General features: G+C 42.9%; 1 protein-coding gene across 1 annotated transcript in view; it reads right to left on the bottom strand.

Annotated features, from left to right (window-relative positions):
- IL16 (interleukin 16) overlaps nt 1-20,225 on the bottom strand; it is a 534,450-nt gene that overhangs the window by 192,388 nt on the left and 321,837 nt on the right. Inside the window, exons 7-8 of the mRNA XM_078683325.1 lie at nt 17,010-17,083; nt 16,703-16,919 (exon numbers count right to left, since the gene is read on the bottom strand). Of these exons, the coding sequence (XP_078539451.1) occupies nt 16,703-16,919; nt 17,010-17,083 (291 nt within the window). The remainder of the gene's footprint in view (nt 1-16,702; nt 16,920-17,009; nt 17,084-20,225) is intronic.

Below are 20,225 nucleotides of genomic sequence, written 5' to 3'. Positions count from 1 at the left end.
ATGTATTTTGGATTTTTGTCATTTGGTTTAGATAAAGAAACTTTTTTTTATCTGGTGTGGAATCCATTTGTGGTCTTTTCGCTGTGTTACACTGTGTGTTGGTACAAATACTTTACACATTGCCTTTGGGAATAAGCCTGTCTGCTTGTGCCAAGCTACCAAGGGGGTGAGCAGAGGTTATCTAAAGTGTGTAACTTCCTTATCCAGACTAGAAGCAAGTGTCCCTATTTGGCCAAAGGTGCATATCTCTGCCAATTAGAGACTCCTATTTCTAACAGGGCATGTAATGTTTAAATTCAACATGTGCTTCTTTCAATACCCACAATTGATGGACAGACCAAATCAAAACATTCACCCCCAGTCAAGAGATCTGGGTTAAATCTATAATTCTTTTGCTCACCATGCCACCCCAGTTTAGACCAGGCCATAAGCAAATCAGTCTTGACCCTGTGCCTCATGGGTACAGTCCAGCCCGAACTGCCCAGCCAGTTCCTCCCTGGACCAGAAACAAGCATCCTAGGACCAGATTTGGGGTGTCACCCAATATCAGCCAGGATAGCTTGAATCCAGTGGCACAGTGAGCCCGGGACCCCCATCTGGGCATATCCGGCATACTTAAGGGGAGAAAGCAAAAGACACACAATTGATGGACGGAATGCAGAACAAATCAAAACATTCACCCTCTGTCAAGAGATATGGGTTAAATCCATCATTCTTTTGCTCACCAAGCCACGCCAGGTCCTCCCTGGACCGGAAACAAGCATCCTATGACCGGTTTCGGGGTTTCACACCTCATCAGCCAGGATAGCTTTAATCCTGTGGCATAGTGAGCCCGGGACCCATGTCTGGGCATACCCGGCGCACTTGGGGCGAGAAAGCAAAAGACACACAATTGATTGACGGAATGCAGAACTAATCAAAACATTCACCCCCAGTCAAGAGATCTGGGTTAAATCCATCATTCTTTTGCTCACCATACCATCCCAGTTTACCTGGCCATATGCAAATCAGTCTTGACCCTGTGCCTCATGAGAACAGTCCAGCGCGAACTGCCAAGCCAGGTCCTCCCTGGACTGTAAACAAGCGTCCTATGACTGTTTTTGGGTTTTCACACCTATTTAGCCAGGCTAGCTTGAATCCAGTGGCACAGTGAGCCAGGGACCCACGTCTGGGCATCTAATTCCTTTGCTCACCATGCCACCCCAGTTTAGCTCTGGCCATGTGCAAATCAGTCTTGACCCTGTGCCTAATGGGAACAGTCCAGCCCGAACTGCCAAGCCAGGTCCTGGACTGGAAACCCCAAAACCAATCCTAGGATGCTTGTTTCCAGTCCAGGGAGGACGTGGCCTGGCAGTTCGGGCTGCACTGTTCCCATTGGGAGCAGGGTCAAGACTGCTTTTCATATGGCTGTGTTCAGACTGGAATTGCGTGTTGAGCAACAAACAATGGATTTAGGCCCCCTAATGGGAACAGTCCAGCCCGAACTGCCAAGCCAGGTCCAGGACTGGAAACCCCAAAACCAATCCTAGGATGCTTGTTTCCAGTCCAGGGAGGACGTGGCCTGGCAGTTCGGGCTGAACTGTTCCCATTGGGAGCAGGGTCAAGACTGATTTGCATATGGCTGTGTTCAGACTGGAATTGCGTGTTGAGCAACAAACAATGGATGTAGGCCCAGATCTCCGTACTGGGGTGAATGTATGACATTGTTCTGCATTCTTTTCATCAAATGTTCTTTTTACATTTGTCAAGAGGGACGGGTATGCCCAGACGTAGGTCCTGTGCTCTCCATGCCACTGGACTGAAGCTATCCTGGCTGATGAGGGGTGAAATCCCGAAACCGGTCCTAGGATGCTTGTTTCCAGTCCAGGGACTGCATTCTTTTCATCAAATGTTATTTTTACATTTGTCAAGAGGGACGGGTATGCCCAGACGTAGGTCCTGTGCTCTCCATGCCACTGGACAGAAGCTATCCTGGCTGATGAGGGGTGAAATCCCGAAACCGGTCCTAGGATGCTTGTTTCCAGTCCAGGGAGGACGTGGCCTGGCAGTTCGGGCTAAACTGTTCCCATTTGGCGCAGGGTCAAGACTGATTTGCATACGGCTGTGTTCAAACTGGAATGTCATGGTGAGCAAAAAAACTATGGATTTAGGCCCTGATCTCTGTACTGGGGTGAATGTATGACATTGTTCTGCATTCTGTCCATCAAATGTTCTTTTTGCATCTTTTTAATTCCTGACACCCTGCCTTAAGTGATATTAAGGCCTGCCTGCCTACATATTAGCAAAAAAGAAGGTTTGCACATCGGAAAAGGGTTATTCTGCCATATTGATTTCACAGTTTAAAAGCAGCATGACTAGGCTGCAAAAGAAGACCTAGAGCCATGTTTTCACTTTGCCACAGGAGTATTGGCACAATAAGCGCTGCAGTCCACTGGTAACATTTAAATTACTAGATCTGGACACGCTTTGTGCCATATACTAGGGACTTATAGGTAAGTTAAATATGCCAAACAGGGTTTAGATAATTGAAAATACTGTTTGACGGAGCCAGGGCACCTGCAGGGGGCTGGTCAGAAGGGGCTAGTTCAGTTCAGAGTCAAAATAAAACAGCTGCATCAGTCCCAAAATTGAGGGTGATCATACAAAAAAAACAGTTTCTTTTATCAATGATGCCATCATCTTTTTTCACCTTCTCCTGACTCACTGTAAGTTCAGTAGACTGCAACTCTAGCCTTCTATGACCACTTGCTTATTAATGCTTTACCCAGGCATGGTTGAAAGTATCTGGTTTCACTTGAATTTTGATGCCAAAAACAGTCCATCTGCCAAATCTTTCCATCCTGGCTCTATTCTCTGACATTTTTACTGTACACTCACAACTTTTCTGTTTGGCTTGAGCAAAAAATGGCCCTACAAATCCGTGATCTCTTTTGGCACCTCGAATCACACATTGAACAGCCCTGAAAGCTGTTAATCTGCTACACCTCAGTTTCCTCTCTGTCAAGACCTTCGGTGGTCAGTTGTTACTTCCCTCAGCAAACCAGACCACTACAACAACCTTCTAGGCTTTCTTCACTACTCCACACAAAATTAGGAAACAGAAGTTAGCTTTTCTATGCATTTCCTGATTTCCCATCTAGGGTACGCTTTCAACATCCTGTGTAGAAATCAGAGATGGAACCTCATTATGTACAACAAATCACTCAATAAGATGTGCCAGGTGGTGTTTGAATATGTGTAGAAACTCACCTCTCCCAGCTTGCACTGTTGATCTTGTCCTATAGCCCTGCATGACTCTGCAACTTGCATGCTCATTACACCCGTACAGCATTCAAAATGGCTCCTTGTCACATACTGTTTCACTTGGTGATTCAGGTGTTTTTCCTTTCTGCAGCTTGTAAAATTAAGCACCTTCCCACCAACCTATGAACATTCACCTGCCCAACCACCATAAAAGTAGCCATCTAAAGCCATTTCCTCCAACTAAAGAAAACCACATCTCTATTCTCTGACTTCAATAGAGTCGATCCAGTTCACAGGTTGCAGATGATAATCAACCACTGAAGAATAGTATGCACAGCTACTTTATTACCCAGTCTTCTTTAAACAGTGAGACAGTGGGCTGGTTCACCATAATGGGCTTTAATATACATATATTGCCTTTCCCATTTCTATATCTATCGGTCTGTTTATTAGGCACTTAACGTACAGTGAAGAAATAGCCTATCTATCTCTCATGTTGAGGCTCTGAAATCACAGAGCTCTTAACCAACACTTGATCAATTGTCCCTTTACACATGTGTGCTTGTTACTGTTGATGAGGGTGGTGGACAAAGAGCACAACGCACTTGGACACTCTGTCATAAGCTTTTTCTCAATGTGAGGTTTGCCAAAGAATAATATGTGGTATTTCATAGTGGTTCATCCAGTAGATATCCAGTCTTCTTGAAATAAGGACATAACTATGGGTAGGTTTCCCTTTAACCACCCATTGTCGGGTGAAGGCCATTTTAATCTGTTGTAATGTTTATATTATCCAGGCACACACACTGAAGTACCTTTTTTTATGTATGTTTTTTCAGGAATAATTCATATCTGATGGGGCGAAATATTTTTTAGATTCTCAGTCTAGTTACTGAAAGTTCAATGAATGGTGTAAGAAGCACCAAGTTCTTAAACAAAACCTTCATTTTGACTGCTGAGCCTATTAACCCTCAGCTAAGGGCCTAGTGCAGCAAATCAGAACCTGAGAAAAACCCCCTGTGAAGAGGTAAATCCCTCATCTTCACAGATACTCACTTGGGAGTCTTTTTACAGTTGCCTCCATTCATTCACTAATACATTTCGAAATATTCCAAGGCTAGAATCACCTGTGATCCCTTCTTGTACAAAGCTCACCAGCCGATTTCAAGACGTCCAAAGCTGTGTCACACAATTTGCGCTACTTTTATTACTGAACAAAATGCTTTTACTACTAATGTGCAAACCTTACATTTAAATAAAACATGTTAAAGGCAAAATTTGTATTAGGTAATCATACTTAAATATTAAAGCCTTGAAAATAAATAAAATATGCTTATTTAAGTTGACCTAACTGTCAATGCCATGTTAACTAAAAAATAAAGAATGAACACTGAAAGGCATGTTTTTACACATTAAATAGTTGTTTGTGCACAATGTTTATCCTTTTATTTCAAATGCTGTATTTTTTCTGAAGCCTTCTGTTAGCTAGTGAATAGGCATTTGTTATGTATTAGACATAGTGAGTTCTCAACAAGAGAATAGGAGGTGACCAGAAGAATGGTTCATGGGAAGAGCTGTCTGGACCGCAAAACATCAACGATGTAACTTTTCAAGGTTCAATGTCTAAAAGCATATTGTGCATCTCTGAGAAAACAGGCTTATTCCCAGGAGGTTGCTTATAATCTATTGGAAGACTCAGAAGAAGAAAGAAAATAATGTTGCAACATAGACTATTGTGTTCATGTTAGTGTGTGTTCCTTGAGCAGTAGGATTCCTTCCCTGATTCTCTGACTAGCGACTTGCCTTTGAGTTTCTGATGCCTTCTCTTCATGAGAGAATTTACTGAATTGTCTGCTGATATCTTTGAGCTGGGAATACTTTCCAACTTATGATGCAAAGGCTTCATGCTTGTGCAGAGATTTCTCTCTCTCATCAGAACTCTTCATTGGGTTTCTGAACTGACACCTTTATTCTCTCATTATCCCTGCCTATTTAGAATGTGCAACTTTATTAATGGCACACGCTTGTTGTATGATTACTATATTAACTGTAACTGTAATTCTAGAAAATATTTTATTTTCGTTTATAATCAAATACCAATTGATGAATTATATAAAACATTTATTTTGAAATCCAAACATTAATACCTAACGAATAAATAGATGAAAAATGAAAAGATTTGAAAAATAAAATCCTTTAGCTCACACTAATTCTCTTTGTTGACTGAACTGAAAGTCTTTGTTGATTTATCGCTATGTAGATGATCACTATTTATTCTTGTCAATAAGTACAGGTCCATACGACCAGTGGCTGGGGCTGAAAAACTATTTTACCCGAAGATATAGATATAGAAAACCCCCCTCTCTCAAGTGGTAGTGAAAGAAAGGTTTAGGTCACAGGAGTAAGGAGCCAAAATAATTTGCTCCAATTGAGATTTGCTTATGTCCACTAAGCCCAAAGCCAGACCTTGAAGACTGAAGGAGTTTGCTGTTGCAAAGACAGTAGCAGTGGTGGCGGTGTGAGTATTTATAGGGTTATGCATCTCAGTTGTCCGATTAAGAGTCTGCCATTGTGTTGAAGTTGTATATTTTTTGTTACGGTAAAGTCAATACAATATTTGTTTTTATGTAGATGTTGAGCAATTGACCCGTCGGACTCATAATGTAATCGTTGAAATTTTGGTGTTATTTGTCTGCTAAGATTTGTGGTGTAGATTTGTGAGGCACAATTGAGATAGGGACCACAACACTTTGTTGTGATTGTATTACTATTGATTGGTAGTTAGTGGAACCTGTAGCGCAAACACAAAGTTATATCAGTCAGGGTGATCTCCCACGGGCCCAGATTTCATTTGTGTGTATGTGTAGAGTCAGAGGGTGTTAAAACATTAATTCCGCTTGTTTTCTAGTATGGATGGTCTACTTTGAATTCTTTTGTGGAGCAGACAAAAGTTATTTTATTATTGTGTTTGCTTAGAGTTGAAGAATTTTGTGTACAAGAAAATTGTAAAAGATGGTGAACCGCTGCAAGGTGCAAAGAATTACGTCAGGGAATAGATCTGTAAAAGCAAGTGCCACATTGAGATTGGTTGATGAGTCATCAAGCATTAAGCCGTGGTAGGTTTGTGAAAGAAGAATTATACAGGATTGGAGGAAAGTACTGAATTATATAGAATTGTTAACTGAACAAAACATTGAGGTTTTCTAATTTGATTTCTGTTCCTTTGATGTTGAATATTTGCAAACAGAAAATGTTTCAAACCCCTTAGAGATTTGATGAGGGGTTGATGTGTGAGTCCCTGTTCGGGAGGGTGAAGAAGCACCACTGGAAGGTATGCCAACTCATTATATAGCAACAAACATAGGGCTCCATACATGTTTGTGGCTTTGTCAATGGTGTAAGATCACTAAAAACGAAGGACCATTCCAATTTACACAACATGATACTTTTATTTTAAAGATTGTTTAAAGTTTAAGAGAAAAGTTACATGAAATTAAACCATCTCATAGACCTACATAAAATGAAGCATTAAATGTGTGTAAGCAAATGGCTCATGCCAAGAAGAAAGAAAGGTACCAGAATAGAGCAAAGGGAGCAGTGCGACATTATGCAGCTGCTTAATGGAGTGAAGGCCACACAGGTGGAGAAAGTGTGAAGTCAAGGGAGCTTGGATGTACCCAGCTATAACTACTGAAAGTCTAAAACAAATTCTGAAACAGGGAAATGATGGTGAGGAAGCTGCAAGAAAAACAGACACTGATAGTAATTTAGGGGATGACATTTTAGATGCCTTGTTGTCCTCACATTCACCACCAAATGAAATGTGGCCTCTATCATGAATACGGAGGGTGTTCCAACCACTAGTGCTACAGTGGCTACAGCTCTGTTAATCTGATTACAATTCAGATAGTAAGACCACTTCCAGTACTTTCGATTACACCTGCACCAGCTGAAGCAGCCCAAACTGGAATTGCTCCCAGTGTTACTCCATCAATTGTGACTATTCTTGCCCCAAGTGACACAAGTTGTATCAGCTCAGACATTGGCTGTGCCTATTGCCATTGCAACAATAAAGATTGTTCAGATTTCTGTTGTTCAAGGTGCTGTAGTAGGAGTATCTGCAACTGGGTCCATCTCAACATCAAAAAAATTCACAAATTGTTGTCTGAACACACACCAAAAACAAATGTTCAAATATTGACAGGAGAGAGGAGAATTGTCTTTACGATACCAATTGCACACGGGGAGACAAGATCATTTGACAATGGAATGTTTCCCACCGTGGTTTGAAGACACTTTAGAAAATAAATGGGTGGGAGAAACAGAGAGACCATCAACTTGCCAGGAAAGAGCGCGGTCCTTAAATGTCCCATAACTGAAAGTCGAACTAGAGGAGATTATTAGAGGATACTTAGATAATTCACGTTTGAATCAATACCAGGAGAATTAATTGGTATATCTAAGTAAGGAGATCACAAGATGTGAAGCTGCTACCTATGATAAATTATCTGAATTAGCAGGAAAATACAAGAGTGTACCCTTACAAAAATATTTCAGGACGCAAGTAGATGATGACGCTCTTGTGGCAATGAGATCTTCAGGATGATATTACAAATTGCGGAATTGTAGCCTTAAATGGAGCGATTTCACCAGCTTAGAGAGTAAGTGGGCAAAGAAAAAGGGAAACAAACAGAAACCACCAAAATAAATGGTAAGTCACCACCAGCACCCCCAAATGAAGATAAGGGTTTAATCTTTCCTATGAGGGAAATACCGGGTGGAGGATATGTTCATGCAGTGTTTAGTAGAGGTGATCAGCCAACATTTATGAACAACTTTCCAAAGCTGGAAGAGAATCAGGCACAGTGGTATACACAAGCTGAAAGATTTGTAAACATTTCAAAGATTTTGCGGACAAACTTGTATACTTTCTTTGATAGTGTGGTACTGAGTAATTTGTGGGCCGAATTCAAGATAGAAATTGCAGTGGCCATGTTCTGAGCTTCAAAGAGATGCACGTACTCATGCAACCTCACCTGTGGTAATGACCAAGTATAATGAGGTGATTACCTTTTTGAAAGGTAAAGTTTCAGCGAGAGACATTGATTGGTTAAAGATCAATAGAACTACACAAGAAGCGAAAGAATCGCTGCATGCTTACTATAAACGATTGTTACAGTTGTTCAAACAACACAGCGGAAAACAAAGACTGAAAAAGGATATCTAAGGAGTTTTATGTCACAGTTCATTCTTAGATTGCAACCAGAGATCATTATGCATATACAACAGAATACCTTTAGATGAGATCATGAGGTATGCATAACACTGTAGTGATGAGCAGGAAATTAAGCAGAAGAGACTCAAGGAGTGGTTTATGCTAGCGCTGCCTGAACTGTCTCAAAAGGAATTTCAGAATCAATTGCATGGAGGAAATGTTGGTGGAATGCAAGGCGTTAGTTTTCAGGTTTGATGTCAAACTATGCCATGTGGGTTGGTGTCTCACAGGGAAGAGGTCAAGATGTTTCGGTTGATCCAAATTCAGGAATAGACACTGCAATGTTGAAAAAAATCAACTCCCTTGTCACCGTTGTACCAGACTCGGGAATTAGAAGAGAGAGCACATACATAATCCAAATCAAGAGAGTAGTGATTGACAACTGAAAGGGGTAAATCAAATGCAAATGCAAAATGTTGCAGTTCAGGTTCCAGTCCAACAAATGCAGATGCCAATGCAAGTTCCCATGATTGAAGTCCCACAAGCTCCGATGATTTGTGTCAGGTAATGATGACAAATTCAAATCCATTCCAAAATCAGAACCCATTTCAACAGTTACCTATGTTGGAGAACGAAAGTTCGATTCTGACAACTCACAATGACGGTGCCTGAGGTGGGAGGAAGATTGTGTACTTAGAGCAGTCAAAGAGGTTCACCAAAGTGGACCATTTACAGAAACAGAGGTTAATGGCCACCAAGTGTAATTTCTTATAGACACAGGAGCTTCCCGTACACTGTTAGAACAGCAGAAGTCCCAGACCTGCCCCTCTTGGGAACGAAGCTCCAAGTTGTAGGTGTTAGAAATGAGCAAATAACTGAGCTGGTTAAAGAAAGTCCCTGTAAAAATAAGTTCATTTTAAGGAAGATCACCAATTTGTGTTAAGTGATTCAAGTCCTGTAAATCTGTTAGGAAGAGATCTTTTTGCAAGTTAAATTACACTATTTACTGCACACTGGATGTTGTTAAATTTCAAATGCATGATGAAGATGTTGAATTTAAAATCGCCCAACATGAAACAGCTGCATGAATATATCCTGTGAGAACGGTAGAGGATCTACCTCCTGATTTAATATATACTGTTAACATGGAAGTATGGGATTTTTCAGGGAAATTTAGGCTTGAATAGGATCTTTAAAAAATTAACAACACAGTTGTCCCGTGGTACCAAATCCAGCAACAGTACTATTTCAGATCTCCTAAACCGCAAAGTGTTTTACTATTGTGGATCTTTGTCAGGCCGTTTTCTCTATTCTGTTTTCATTTGTGTTTATTGATAGAGTTTTGGCATGGTGCAGAGTTCCTCATGGGTATGCAGAAAGTCCTTCAATATTTAATCAGATCTTGAAAAAGAATCTTGAGTCTTTGTAGATGTCTGGTAATTCAGCTATTGTACAATACATTGGCATCTTCTTGTGTCATCAAGTATGCAAGAAGTATGTAAACAGGATATAATTGCTCTTTGAAACTACTTTCTTGAAAATGGACACAGGGTGTCCCCGAGCAAATATGTGGGACATTTCATTGAGAAGGGAATGAGAAAAGTGTCACAGGAGATTAGTCCACCCAGAACTCAGAGAGAGGTCATAATATAGCTGGGAATGGTTGGCAACTGTCGACAGTGAGTACCAAACCTTTTCCCAGTGGCCAAGCCTTTACTGAGGCTGATGCACAAAGATGTGCCTGATCCACTTCCATGGGACCATGATTGCTTGAATGTTTCCTAGAGCTGAAAGAAAGTTTCTGCCCTGCCCCAGCACTAGGGATGCCTGATTATAGTAAGATGTTCACATTGTTTTGCAGTGAGAGGGAATGCTGTGCTCTCTCATTGCTTACTCAGATGCATGGAATCTCTCAAAGACATTGACTATTTTTCAGCTACACTTGATCCAAATGCTGCAGGACTGCAAGGCTGCCTTAAAGTGGTTGCAGCAGTTGGTGTCAGAATTGAGAGACTTAAGAGCATAGTGATGGGGTAACCTCTTAGAGTGATGGTCCCTCACTCGGTGGAGATACTGTTCACCCATACAAAGATGCAGTATCTGACAAACAGTAGACTTACAAAGTATGAACAACAAATACTTGCTGCCAGCAACGTTGTTTTGAAAAGATGTCTGATGCTCAATCCAGCTACATTATTACCAATGTCTGAGAATTAAATTGATGGGGTTGAAACTGACATCAATCAATCAATCATTCAGGGATTTGTAGAACGCACTACTCACCCGTGAGGGTCTCAAGGCGCTGGGGGATGGGGTTTCAGGCAGCTCTGGTCATAGGAAAAGCCAAGCCATGAAGCTCTTCCTGCATGCTTGCAGTGTGGGGCTTCGTCTGATGCTGAGGGGAAGTTCGTTCCAGGTCTTGGCCACGATGTAGGAGAAGGATCCGCCTCCCGTTTTGCCTCAATGGGTGCAGGGGATTTCGGGCACGGCTAGGTCAGTGGAGCGGAGGTTTCTCTTGGGGATGTAGAAAGAAATTATTTTGTTGAGGTATTGGGGTCCAGTGTTGTGGAGGGCTTTGTAGGCGTATGTGAGCAGCTTGAAGGTCACACTTTTTTCAACGGGAGCCAGTGGAGGTCTCATAGGTGCTGGGTGATGTGGTCTTGACATGGGATGCCAAGGACGAGTCTGGCTGCTGCATTCTGGACGGTCTGGAGTTTTTGGAGTAGAGATTTGTTGATTCAGGCATAGAGGGCGTTCCCGTAGTCCAACCTGCTGGTGATGAGTGCAGGGTTCATGGTTTTCCTGGATTCAGTGGGGAGTATGCGGAGGGTAGTGAAGCATGTGGAGGATACAGCGTTGATCTGTTGGTTCATGGTGAGGGAGGAGTTAAGTATAATGCAGAGGTTACTGGCGTTGTCCATGGGGGTGGGGAGGTTGCCGAGGGCAGGGGAGCCACCAGGTGTCATCCCACATGGAGGGGTGGACACGAGGATGAGGACTTCCGTTTTCTCTGAGTTGAGCTTCAGGCAGCTGCTGCTCATCCAGGTTGCGATGTCCTTGATTCCTTCCTGGAAGTTGTGCATGGTGATGTCGGGTTCCTTGGTGAGGGAGAGGATGAGCTGGGTGTCATCGGCATAGGATACTATGTTGATTCTGTGTTTTCTGATGATGGTTGCGAAGGGGGCCATGTACATGTTGAAGAGCATGGGGATGAGGGAGGATCCTTGGGGTATTCCGCATCTGATATCTGTGAGTTGGGCGTGGAAGGATGGGAGTCTGATTCTTTGAGTTTGGCCTGTGAGGAAGGAGTGAATTCAGTCTAGGGCAGTTCCCTGTATGCAGGCGTCGTGGAGTCTGTGGATTATTGTGCGGTGGGAGAGAATGTCGAAGGCTGATGAGAGGTCTAGTAGAATGAGGGCTGCAGTGCGGCCTTGGTCAAGGAGTGTGCAGATGCTGTCCTTGGCAGCTATGATGGCTGTCTCGGTGCTGTGGTTGCTGTGGAAGCGGAATTGAGATGTGTCAAGGATGTTGTTGGACTCTATGAAGTTCGTTAGCTGGATGTTGACAATCTTCTCTGTGACTTTGGTGGCAAAGAGGAGGGGGAGAAGGGCATGTAGTTCTTGAGGTCCACCGGGTCTGTGGAGGGCTTCTTGAGGAGGGGTCTGACTTCTGCGCATTTCCAGTCATCGGTCAACGTGCCTGTTTCGAGGGTGCAGTTGATTGTCTGTCGTAGTTCTGGTGTGATGGCGTAGGCAGCGCTGTGGAAGAGGTGTGCCGTAGCCAGCGATCCATCTGTGGAATTCGTTGTCTGCAGAGTTGCCGTTGGTCGTGGTGGGGGAGGAGTGCAGTAAAGGGCGGAGGTGAGGTGCTCTTCGGTGATCTTGTTCCAGTTTCTGCACAGCGGCATGGCATTGGCTTGTGTGTGTTGGTTTCGAGAAAGAGTAGTGGACGCAGTGGTGGTCCATGCAGAGGGGCTGCGTGGTGAGACTGAAGCGAATACTTATTCCTTCAGCAAAGATGGGGTCGAGGGTGTGTCCCCCTTGTGGGTGTGGGTGGTGACAAGTTGCTTCAGTCCGATGTTGGTGAGGTTGTCAAGGAGGGTGGTGGAGTTGGGGTCGCTGAGGTTGTCAAAGTGGAAATTCAGGTCTCTGAGCAGTAAGTAGTCCGTGGAGGCGAGGGCATGGGGCAAAATGTAGTCTACGATGGTGTTGGTGAACGGGGCGCGGGGTCCAGAAGGTCTGTAGGTGAGAATTCCGCATTGAGTTGTTTTGGGGTGACCTGGATCTGGAAGTGGATGTGTTCCATAGCGGGTGAAAAGTCGTTGAAGGTTGTCATTTGGAGGGAGCTTTTGTGAACGATGGCGAGGCCTCCTCCAGGGTGGTTGGGACGGTATTTCCTCTAGATCTTGTATCCGTCAGGGATGGCAGTTGCGATTTCAGGTGTAGCGCTGGCATTGGTCCAGGTCTCTGTGAGGAAGCGATGTCAATGAGAGGGTGTACAGGAGGTCCCAGATTTCTACTGCGTGTCTGTGCAGGGAGTGTACATTGAGGAGGATGCAGCTCAGGGGTTTGGGTGTGTTGGCATCCGCTGGGGTGGCGGTGACTGTCCAGGTCTGGAGGTGGGTGAAGGTGCGTCGGCAGGAGAACGGGCCTTGGGTGGGGCTTGGGGTTGAGAGTTGGCAGTCGTTGTTGAATCTGGGGTTGACTGCGTGGAGGGTTGCTGAGTCATAGCGGCAGGGGGGTCAGAGGACCTGGATCCCTGGTGCTGGTCCCGGTCAGGCGCAGACAGGCTTGTCCTTGCCACACCAGCATTGCTCCAGTGGCACACCCGCTGGGCATGTCCGCTGCGAGGCCATGTAGAGGCCGCCATTAATTAGGGTAGGGGGAGAGGGAGCAGCTGGGAGGCGGGAGCGGGAACAGGCCGCGGGGGCAGCAGTGATGGGTAAAGGGAGCAAAAAGGCAAACAGGGAAAAATAATGCTCTCCCACTGGACCACCAGGGATGAGGTGCAGGCAGGAGCCTGCGGGTGGAGGAGGGCCTCCAACACCTACCTGGATCCAGAAAGGTGCTGGGGGCAGAGACGCAAAGAAGGAGCTGTAAGAGAGGAGAGCAATTTCTCTGACCATGAGGTCAGAGCTCTTGCTCCCTGATAGCCTAGATGTTAGAGATTTATGCACCAAGCAAAGACCAGACGTTAAAGATGAACCTCTCCAGAAGCCTGATAATGTAATCTTTCTGGACAACTCATGCCCAAGAGACAATGAAGGAACATTAAGAGCAGTTTATACAGTCTGCACAATTCAAGAAGTGGTGGAAGCCTCCTGTCTTCGAAGAGTTACCTCTGTAGAGGTGGCAGAATCAATTGCCTTTGCAAGAACTTGCTATCTTTCAACTCAATTGAGAGTGACTATATTTACAGATAATCAATATTGCTTTGGTGTGGTCCATGATTTTGGGCAGCTTTGGTCACAAAGGGGATTTATGATATCATCAAGTTCCCGTATTAGACACAGAGACTATGTCATAAAATGATGATTGGAAGCTTTGCAGTTACCCCAAGAGACTGCAGCAGTTAAATGTGTAGCTCACAGACGTGGCAATGGCTATGTCACCGTTGGAAATTTATTTGCTGATGAAGTTGTACAATATTGTGCATCTATGGCAGGCACAGTTAATGGAGAATATACAAATGAATCTAACGAGGATCCTACCTTTTTGAAGTGTTGTCAGTAGCTTCAGGAATACACTCAAGCTTTAGATATTAATGTAGGAGTTTCCAATGGATAAGGACGGTGAGAACGAGGAGGACGAGGAAGGACGAGGAAGGAGAGCAACCATGGCAAGGAGGAGGCAGCCACAGCAGCTAAGTGTTGTTTTTTGAAAATTATAATTAATTAGGCTGGGGCGAGAGAGCGGAGCAGAGTTTCATGGAGATGTTTTTCAACTCCGTGGAACTCCGCGTACAGGCACTATGCCAGCTCCGCCCGGGGTTACTTATTATGCACCTCTGAAAAACTGGGGAGGTTGCTTATTCCCAGAAGTTTGCTGATATTCTATTGGAGGACTCAGAAGAAGGAGGAAAATTATGTTGCAGTATAGACTTTGTGGGCCTTATTTATGAGGCCTTGCGTCACTTTTACGCCGCCAGTGCGTCCATTTTTGTGACGCACCAGTGGTGTAGAAAATGTGCCATGTTGCGTCATATTTACAAAGTGACGCATCTAGGTAGATGTGTCACTTTGTAAACCCCTGCACCATATTATACCTGTGGCAGGGATTATGTATGTAGATGGGGCATTTCACACGCAAGAAAGGGCCGTAGAAGTGATGCAGTGAAATCTATGAGATTTCACTGCGCCACTTCTAGGACGCAAGTATGTCAATATCTTATGGCTGCCTCATGGCAGGCATAAGACTGATGCAGGCACATTTAGCATGGGACTTGCCCATTTGTAATGACCCATTACTGGAGTTGTGTCACTTTTGTGACACACTTCAGCAATGCGTCCTTTTTGCGCCTACAGATACGTCAGAAATACTGATGTATCTGTAACTCCTTGCGACATGATGCATCATGCTGCGTCATACAGTAAATATGACGCATCATAGGTGTCGCATGGAGGTTGCAATGAAAAGTGAAGCATCGCTGTTTTCTCGCAGCGATGCTTCACTTTTCATAAATGAGGCCCGCTGTGTTTATATTAGTGCATGTTCCTGAAGCAGAGTAGGATTCCTTCCCTGACACTCTGACTGGAGAGACCCGCCTTTAGGTTTCTGTTGCCTTTTCTTCATGAGAGGCTGTCTTACTTAGACTTTAATGAATTATCTACTGATATTTTTGAGCTAAGAATAATTCCCAGCTTATAATGCAAAGGCTTCATACTGGCACAGAGATGTCTCTCTCATCAGAACTCTTCATTTGGTTTCAAACTGACACCTTTTTCTCTCATTAGGCCAGCATATTTAGAATAGAGAATTTCCTTTGTGGAACACGCTTGTTGTATTATTGCTATATTAGCTGTAATTCTAACAAACGTTTTATTCTATTTTCTTATCACATACCGATCAATGGATTTCATATTAGCTTCAGATAATGAAATCCAAAGATTAATACCTAACGAATAAAAAAATGAAAAACTGAAAGATTTGAAAAACAAAAACCCTTTAACTCATGCTAATTCACTTTAGTGACAGAACTGAAGTCTTTATCAATGTTTTGCTATGTAGATGATAGCTCCTTATATCTCCTTGTCGATGAGCAAAGGTCCAAACGACCAGTGGTAGGGGTTATTTATTGATTATAACTGAAGACTTAGATACTGAAAAACTAGCTCCCTCAACACAATCTTCTAGATGATCTGAAACATGCTTAAAACATAAGACATCTGGCCTCCATTTACAAACACATCCTCTATCTCCGATATAAAAATAGAAACATTCAGCGCCCCTTCTACTCATTATACAGCTACCTATTCTAGCAAACAATGTAGCTTTTGTACACATGGGCTTCAACAACATGTAATGATTGACTGTTGAATCTCAGCTTTTCATGAGCATGCATTCTGCTTTTTGTGTTAACTCTTACATTAGCATTTGTTTTTCTCTCCTACCTACCATATTCCTAGAGACATATAATTTACCTCAACCATTCATCTAGAGACCCAGCTGTCTCTGAAATTCACCTTCGGGGGAGTCCAAGAGCATTTAGATGTCATTATCTACTTCACGTGCTGTTTGATCTGCCTGGGCACTAATGCACAACTATCAATATCTTCTGCAATGGCTGAGCATAAGACATAAAGAAAGAAGAATCTAAAAATATATGTAATTTATAGGGAAGATCCAAAAATGATGCACGTGAGGCTTTCAAGCAGAGTTGTTGTGTTCTTCAGGCAGGTGCCAACTGTGCATATTATCCAATCTTTCCATCAATAAGCTGTGATCTGTGTGGTGCTACAAGCCTTATTACCATCATGAGGCCGGACATTAAGCACTGTTAATTGTCTTTTACCTTATTATGTGCATTCGCCTTTGGTGAGTGCCCACACATGGAGGATGGATAATTAACAGCAGCTATATTAAACACTGAGCAGATGACAATAACACATAAAATGTATGCAACTCAAAACATTTAATACAGCACAAAACCAACCAAGACATGTTATGGGCATGCATGGTTTTCAATCAAAACAGTATTTGCTTGCAGAATTAGGCAGATGATCTGGAATTCTTCTTCAGTTCTTACCTTTATTCAAAGTAACTTCCATCAAGACCCTGTCATTGGGGTTAATGGCATTTGACACACAAGGAGAGGTATCAGATTTCAAAGGGCAGTTTTCCTTCATGGCACAGGAACTGGAGCTTATGGAGCGGCACAGCTGGGAGGAGAGGTAGCCTGAAGCAGAGTGAGGTGTGCCCAGGCCTGTGCGCACTGTCAGCATGAGCAACCCTTTCTTCACTTGCTAGAATCAAAAACATGTCCTGTAAACATCAAAAAATTGACACCAGAAGCACTTTTCAATAAACAGAATATAAAATGTATAGGGCATCACCTTAAATTTTTGCAGCGCATCATAATGGGTTAATCCATTCATGGACTCTCCATTCAATTCCAGAATTTCATCACCTGCAAGAATAACGCATTGACATTGTATGGTTTCGCAGCACACATGGTGAAAAAAAAGTGCATAGCTGAACATTTGTTTTCCAAGGTACTATATTTCTTCAGCCCCACACTACGGAAGTGAAAAAAAGGAAGGAAAGTTGTTTCACAGTCTGTATTTTATGAGTAGGAGATGTGCTTGGACGCTTGAAGCCACATTGCAGAAAGTAAGTATTCATCAAAGAGACAACGTTCTAGAAGAATGTTGGACCTGGCCCTCTCTGCAGAGTCAATTTTCCAATTTACTCTCAAATTTGTGCTTAATTCATTTTTGCTGGCCTTAGGACTCTGTTCACTTTACCATTGCTAACCAGTACTAAGGTGCTTGTGCTCCCTCCGTAAAATATGGTCAAACTGTCTTATAACCAATTTGTATATTTAATTTACTTGGACGTCTCTTGTAGAGTGGTATACCATATACCCAGGACCCGTAAATTAAATGCTGCCTGTGGACCTGCAGCGCTTATTGTGCGACCCACTTAAGAAGCCCTATAAACATGTCCCAGGCCTGCCATGGCAGCCTGAATGAGAATGTAGTGTTGACTTGGCATTTAAACCCCCCTTAACCTCCCCTTTTACTACATATAGATCACAGCTAAGGAAGGCCCTATGTAGACTATTGGGTAGGGTGTTGTGTAATTGAAAGGTTGGCTATACACTTATAAGTTTTGCAAGTCCTGGTAGTAAAAAACTCCCAAATTCATTTGGTCACTACTGTGAGGCCTACACCTCTTATAGAATAACATTGGGGATAGCTTATTACATTCAATAGGTTGTAATTCCTAATTGAGAGGAGGTAGATATTTCATGTTCAGTACCTATGAAATTGTAATGGCAACCCCTTTTCTAATTATAAAGTCGAATTTTTCATTACAATTTTGAAATTTACACTTTTAGAAAGTTGCCATTTTCCTTCCCTTCACCTTTTGTGCCAGCAGCTTGTCTTAGGTCACTTGACTGGATATAGCGGACAGTTAAGACTTTGGGAATTCCTTGCAGACAGTCACTCAATGGAGGGATTAGGTGTGCTCCAATGGACCATCAACTAGCAAGATGTGGTGGCGGAGCTGAGCACAGTCCAACTTACCCCTGAATAGCCCGTGCTCTGCCTCTGTACACAAAGGGCTTAACAACCCTGTATTGTCACTTCAGCCAACTTGGAACCAGGGCAGGGGAGTCAGGAAACTCCATGCACTTGAAATAACCTTTGCAGAAACTTCTCCTACCTTCTAGAAGAAGGGCACCAGGGTCAGGGATATCGAATTCCTATAGCCCGACGGCGGGACATATTGTTTGGGGTCAAGGGCAACAAGTTTTTATGTGTTCTTTGTCCTTGGGCAAGTAGGCCCAAACCCCTACAGCACAAACCCTTTTGCTGGCAGTTTACAGTACCACTTTACGGATCAGGGAAATGCATTGCCTGCAGTTAAGGTAATATTTGTGTCCAAGTCTTAATGCTGTTCAAACTTGTATCTATGGTTTATTAATGTAAAGCCTTTATTATAAGGGTGAGCGCTCTACGTAAATGTTGTAAGCTCAGAATGCACTACTGACAGTGTTTCCGGTACAAAAACGTGTACACACATTTTCAATGTTTAAAAATATGAGGCTAGGTAGAATGGTCCCAGAATGCTCTCTGATTATATGCACATGTTTGCAGAAGCTTGAAAGCAAGATTGAGGATTCTTTGCTTTCAAAATAAAATGTTCACAAAAAAAGGCAAAAACATTTTGCTAAACTACTGTCAAATTTTAGGTACCATCTCTTTGCAGCATCATTTAGTACAATGTTTTGATAGTATTTCCTAAAACATTCATAATAGAAAATCAGTGTAAGCAGTTTTAATAAGATTATGGGAAACATAAAAACAAACAAGCATTGGTAGAGCCAGTAGATCTGAAATTGTTGGTCAGCCTTTTGGTTTTTCCAATGCATGACTTGTTTTGGCATGTTTTTTTGTAAAACCTTATAAGTGTGGGAGCTGGCGGGCCCTCACCAATCCAACAAACATTGGCAAAACCAAAAATAGTTTTGGTCTCAAAAAGCAGACATCGCCACAGTAGTTCCTGGCACTGAACAAAACAACTGTGTGTCGATATGCTCCTTGTGAAAGAACAGAAATCTGTCACTCAGTGAAGCTAGACAATAGACAGAGACAGAATTTTAATAAGAACAGGCCATAGTTCACATTAGACCTAATTAGGGGCCCAATTGTTAAATAAAGTCTCAAAAGTGCACCCATGTCCTTGCATTAAGTGCAGATATACAGCTTTATTGAATTCACAAGACTTTACAGAAGCCGGCCAAGAAATAGTACTCCTAGAAAAATTTTGTGAACTGCATTTTAGCATGAGCAAATATGTAGGTGTAGGTTTGCTCATGCAAAACCCTGAGTCTTTGCAAGTTCACTCTTCTTCCAACCACTTTTTTCCCAACCCTGGAATAAGTTTTATGTCGGCCATTCTCAGGAATAAATCTCCAGCCTTTCTCAGTATGGGGAAAAATTAGAGAAGAGTTGGAGAAAACCCTTCAAACATGCAAGTTAATAGGCTTGCATTGACACAAACGGGCATTCCAACCCTGGAACTGTTGCTTACTATTACTTCCAGCCCCAGTCTGTAGATCTGCGGCAATGTGGCAAGATAAGTGAATTGCTAGTATTCAAATCCTACTATGGAAGGAGTTCTGGCATAATCAGAGAGGCTATTTCAGAGCTCCTTATATAATGCAATTGCTGCCATAATTTGTCCCCGTATGACATGGCACAAAAGGGACAAGTGGATTTTGTTACAGGACAAGTAGATTTATGAAGCAACCTGCCCCATGGACAAGTAGATATTTTATTAAATTCCACAACCCTGCAGGGTATAAAAATAGGACCTTCAGATCAACTCAATGAAGATTGTGGCATTCCTCTAAGGAGAAGGTGGCCACAGCTGGAGCCACACTTGTGGCACACACTGGAGAGCTATACTGGCATTTTCTCCCGGTAAAATGATAAACTAAACTAGTTTCTTGCTCATGGAGCATTGTGCCTGCCATTCAGTTTTGGCTCTATCGACTCATGCATATCACTGAGGAGCCACTGAATGTTCTTGTTATGGGT

This window comes from Lissotriton helveticus, chromosome 3_1 (genome assembly GCF_964261635.1).
Source record: "Lissotriton helveticus chromosome 3_1, aLisHel1.1, whole genome shotgun sequence".
Taxonomy (NCBI): domain Eukaryota; kingdom Metazoa; phylum Chordata; class Amphibia; order Caudata; family Salamandridae; genus Lissotriton; species Lissotriton helveticus.
Note: the sequence above shows the minus strand (reverse complement) of the source record. Positions and strands in the feature narration are given on the sequence as shown.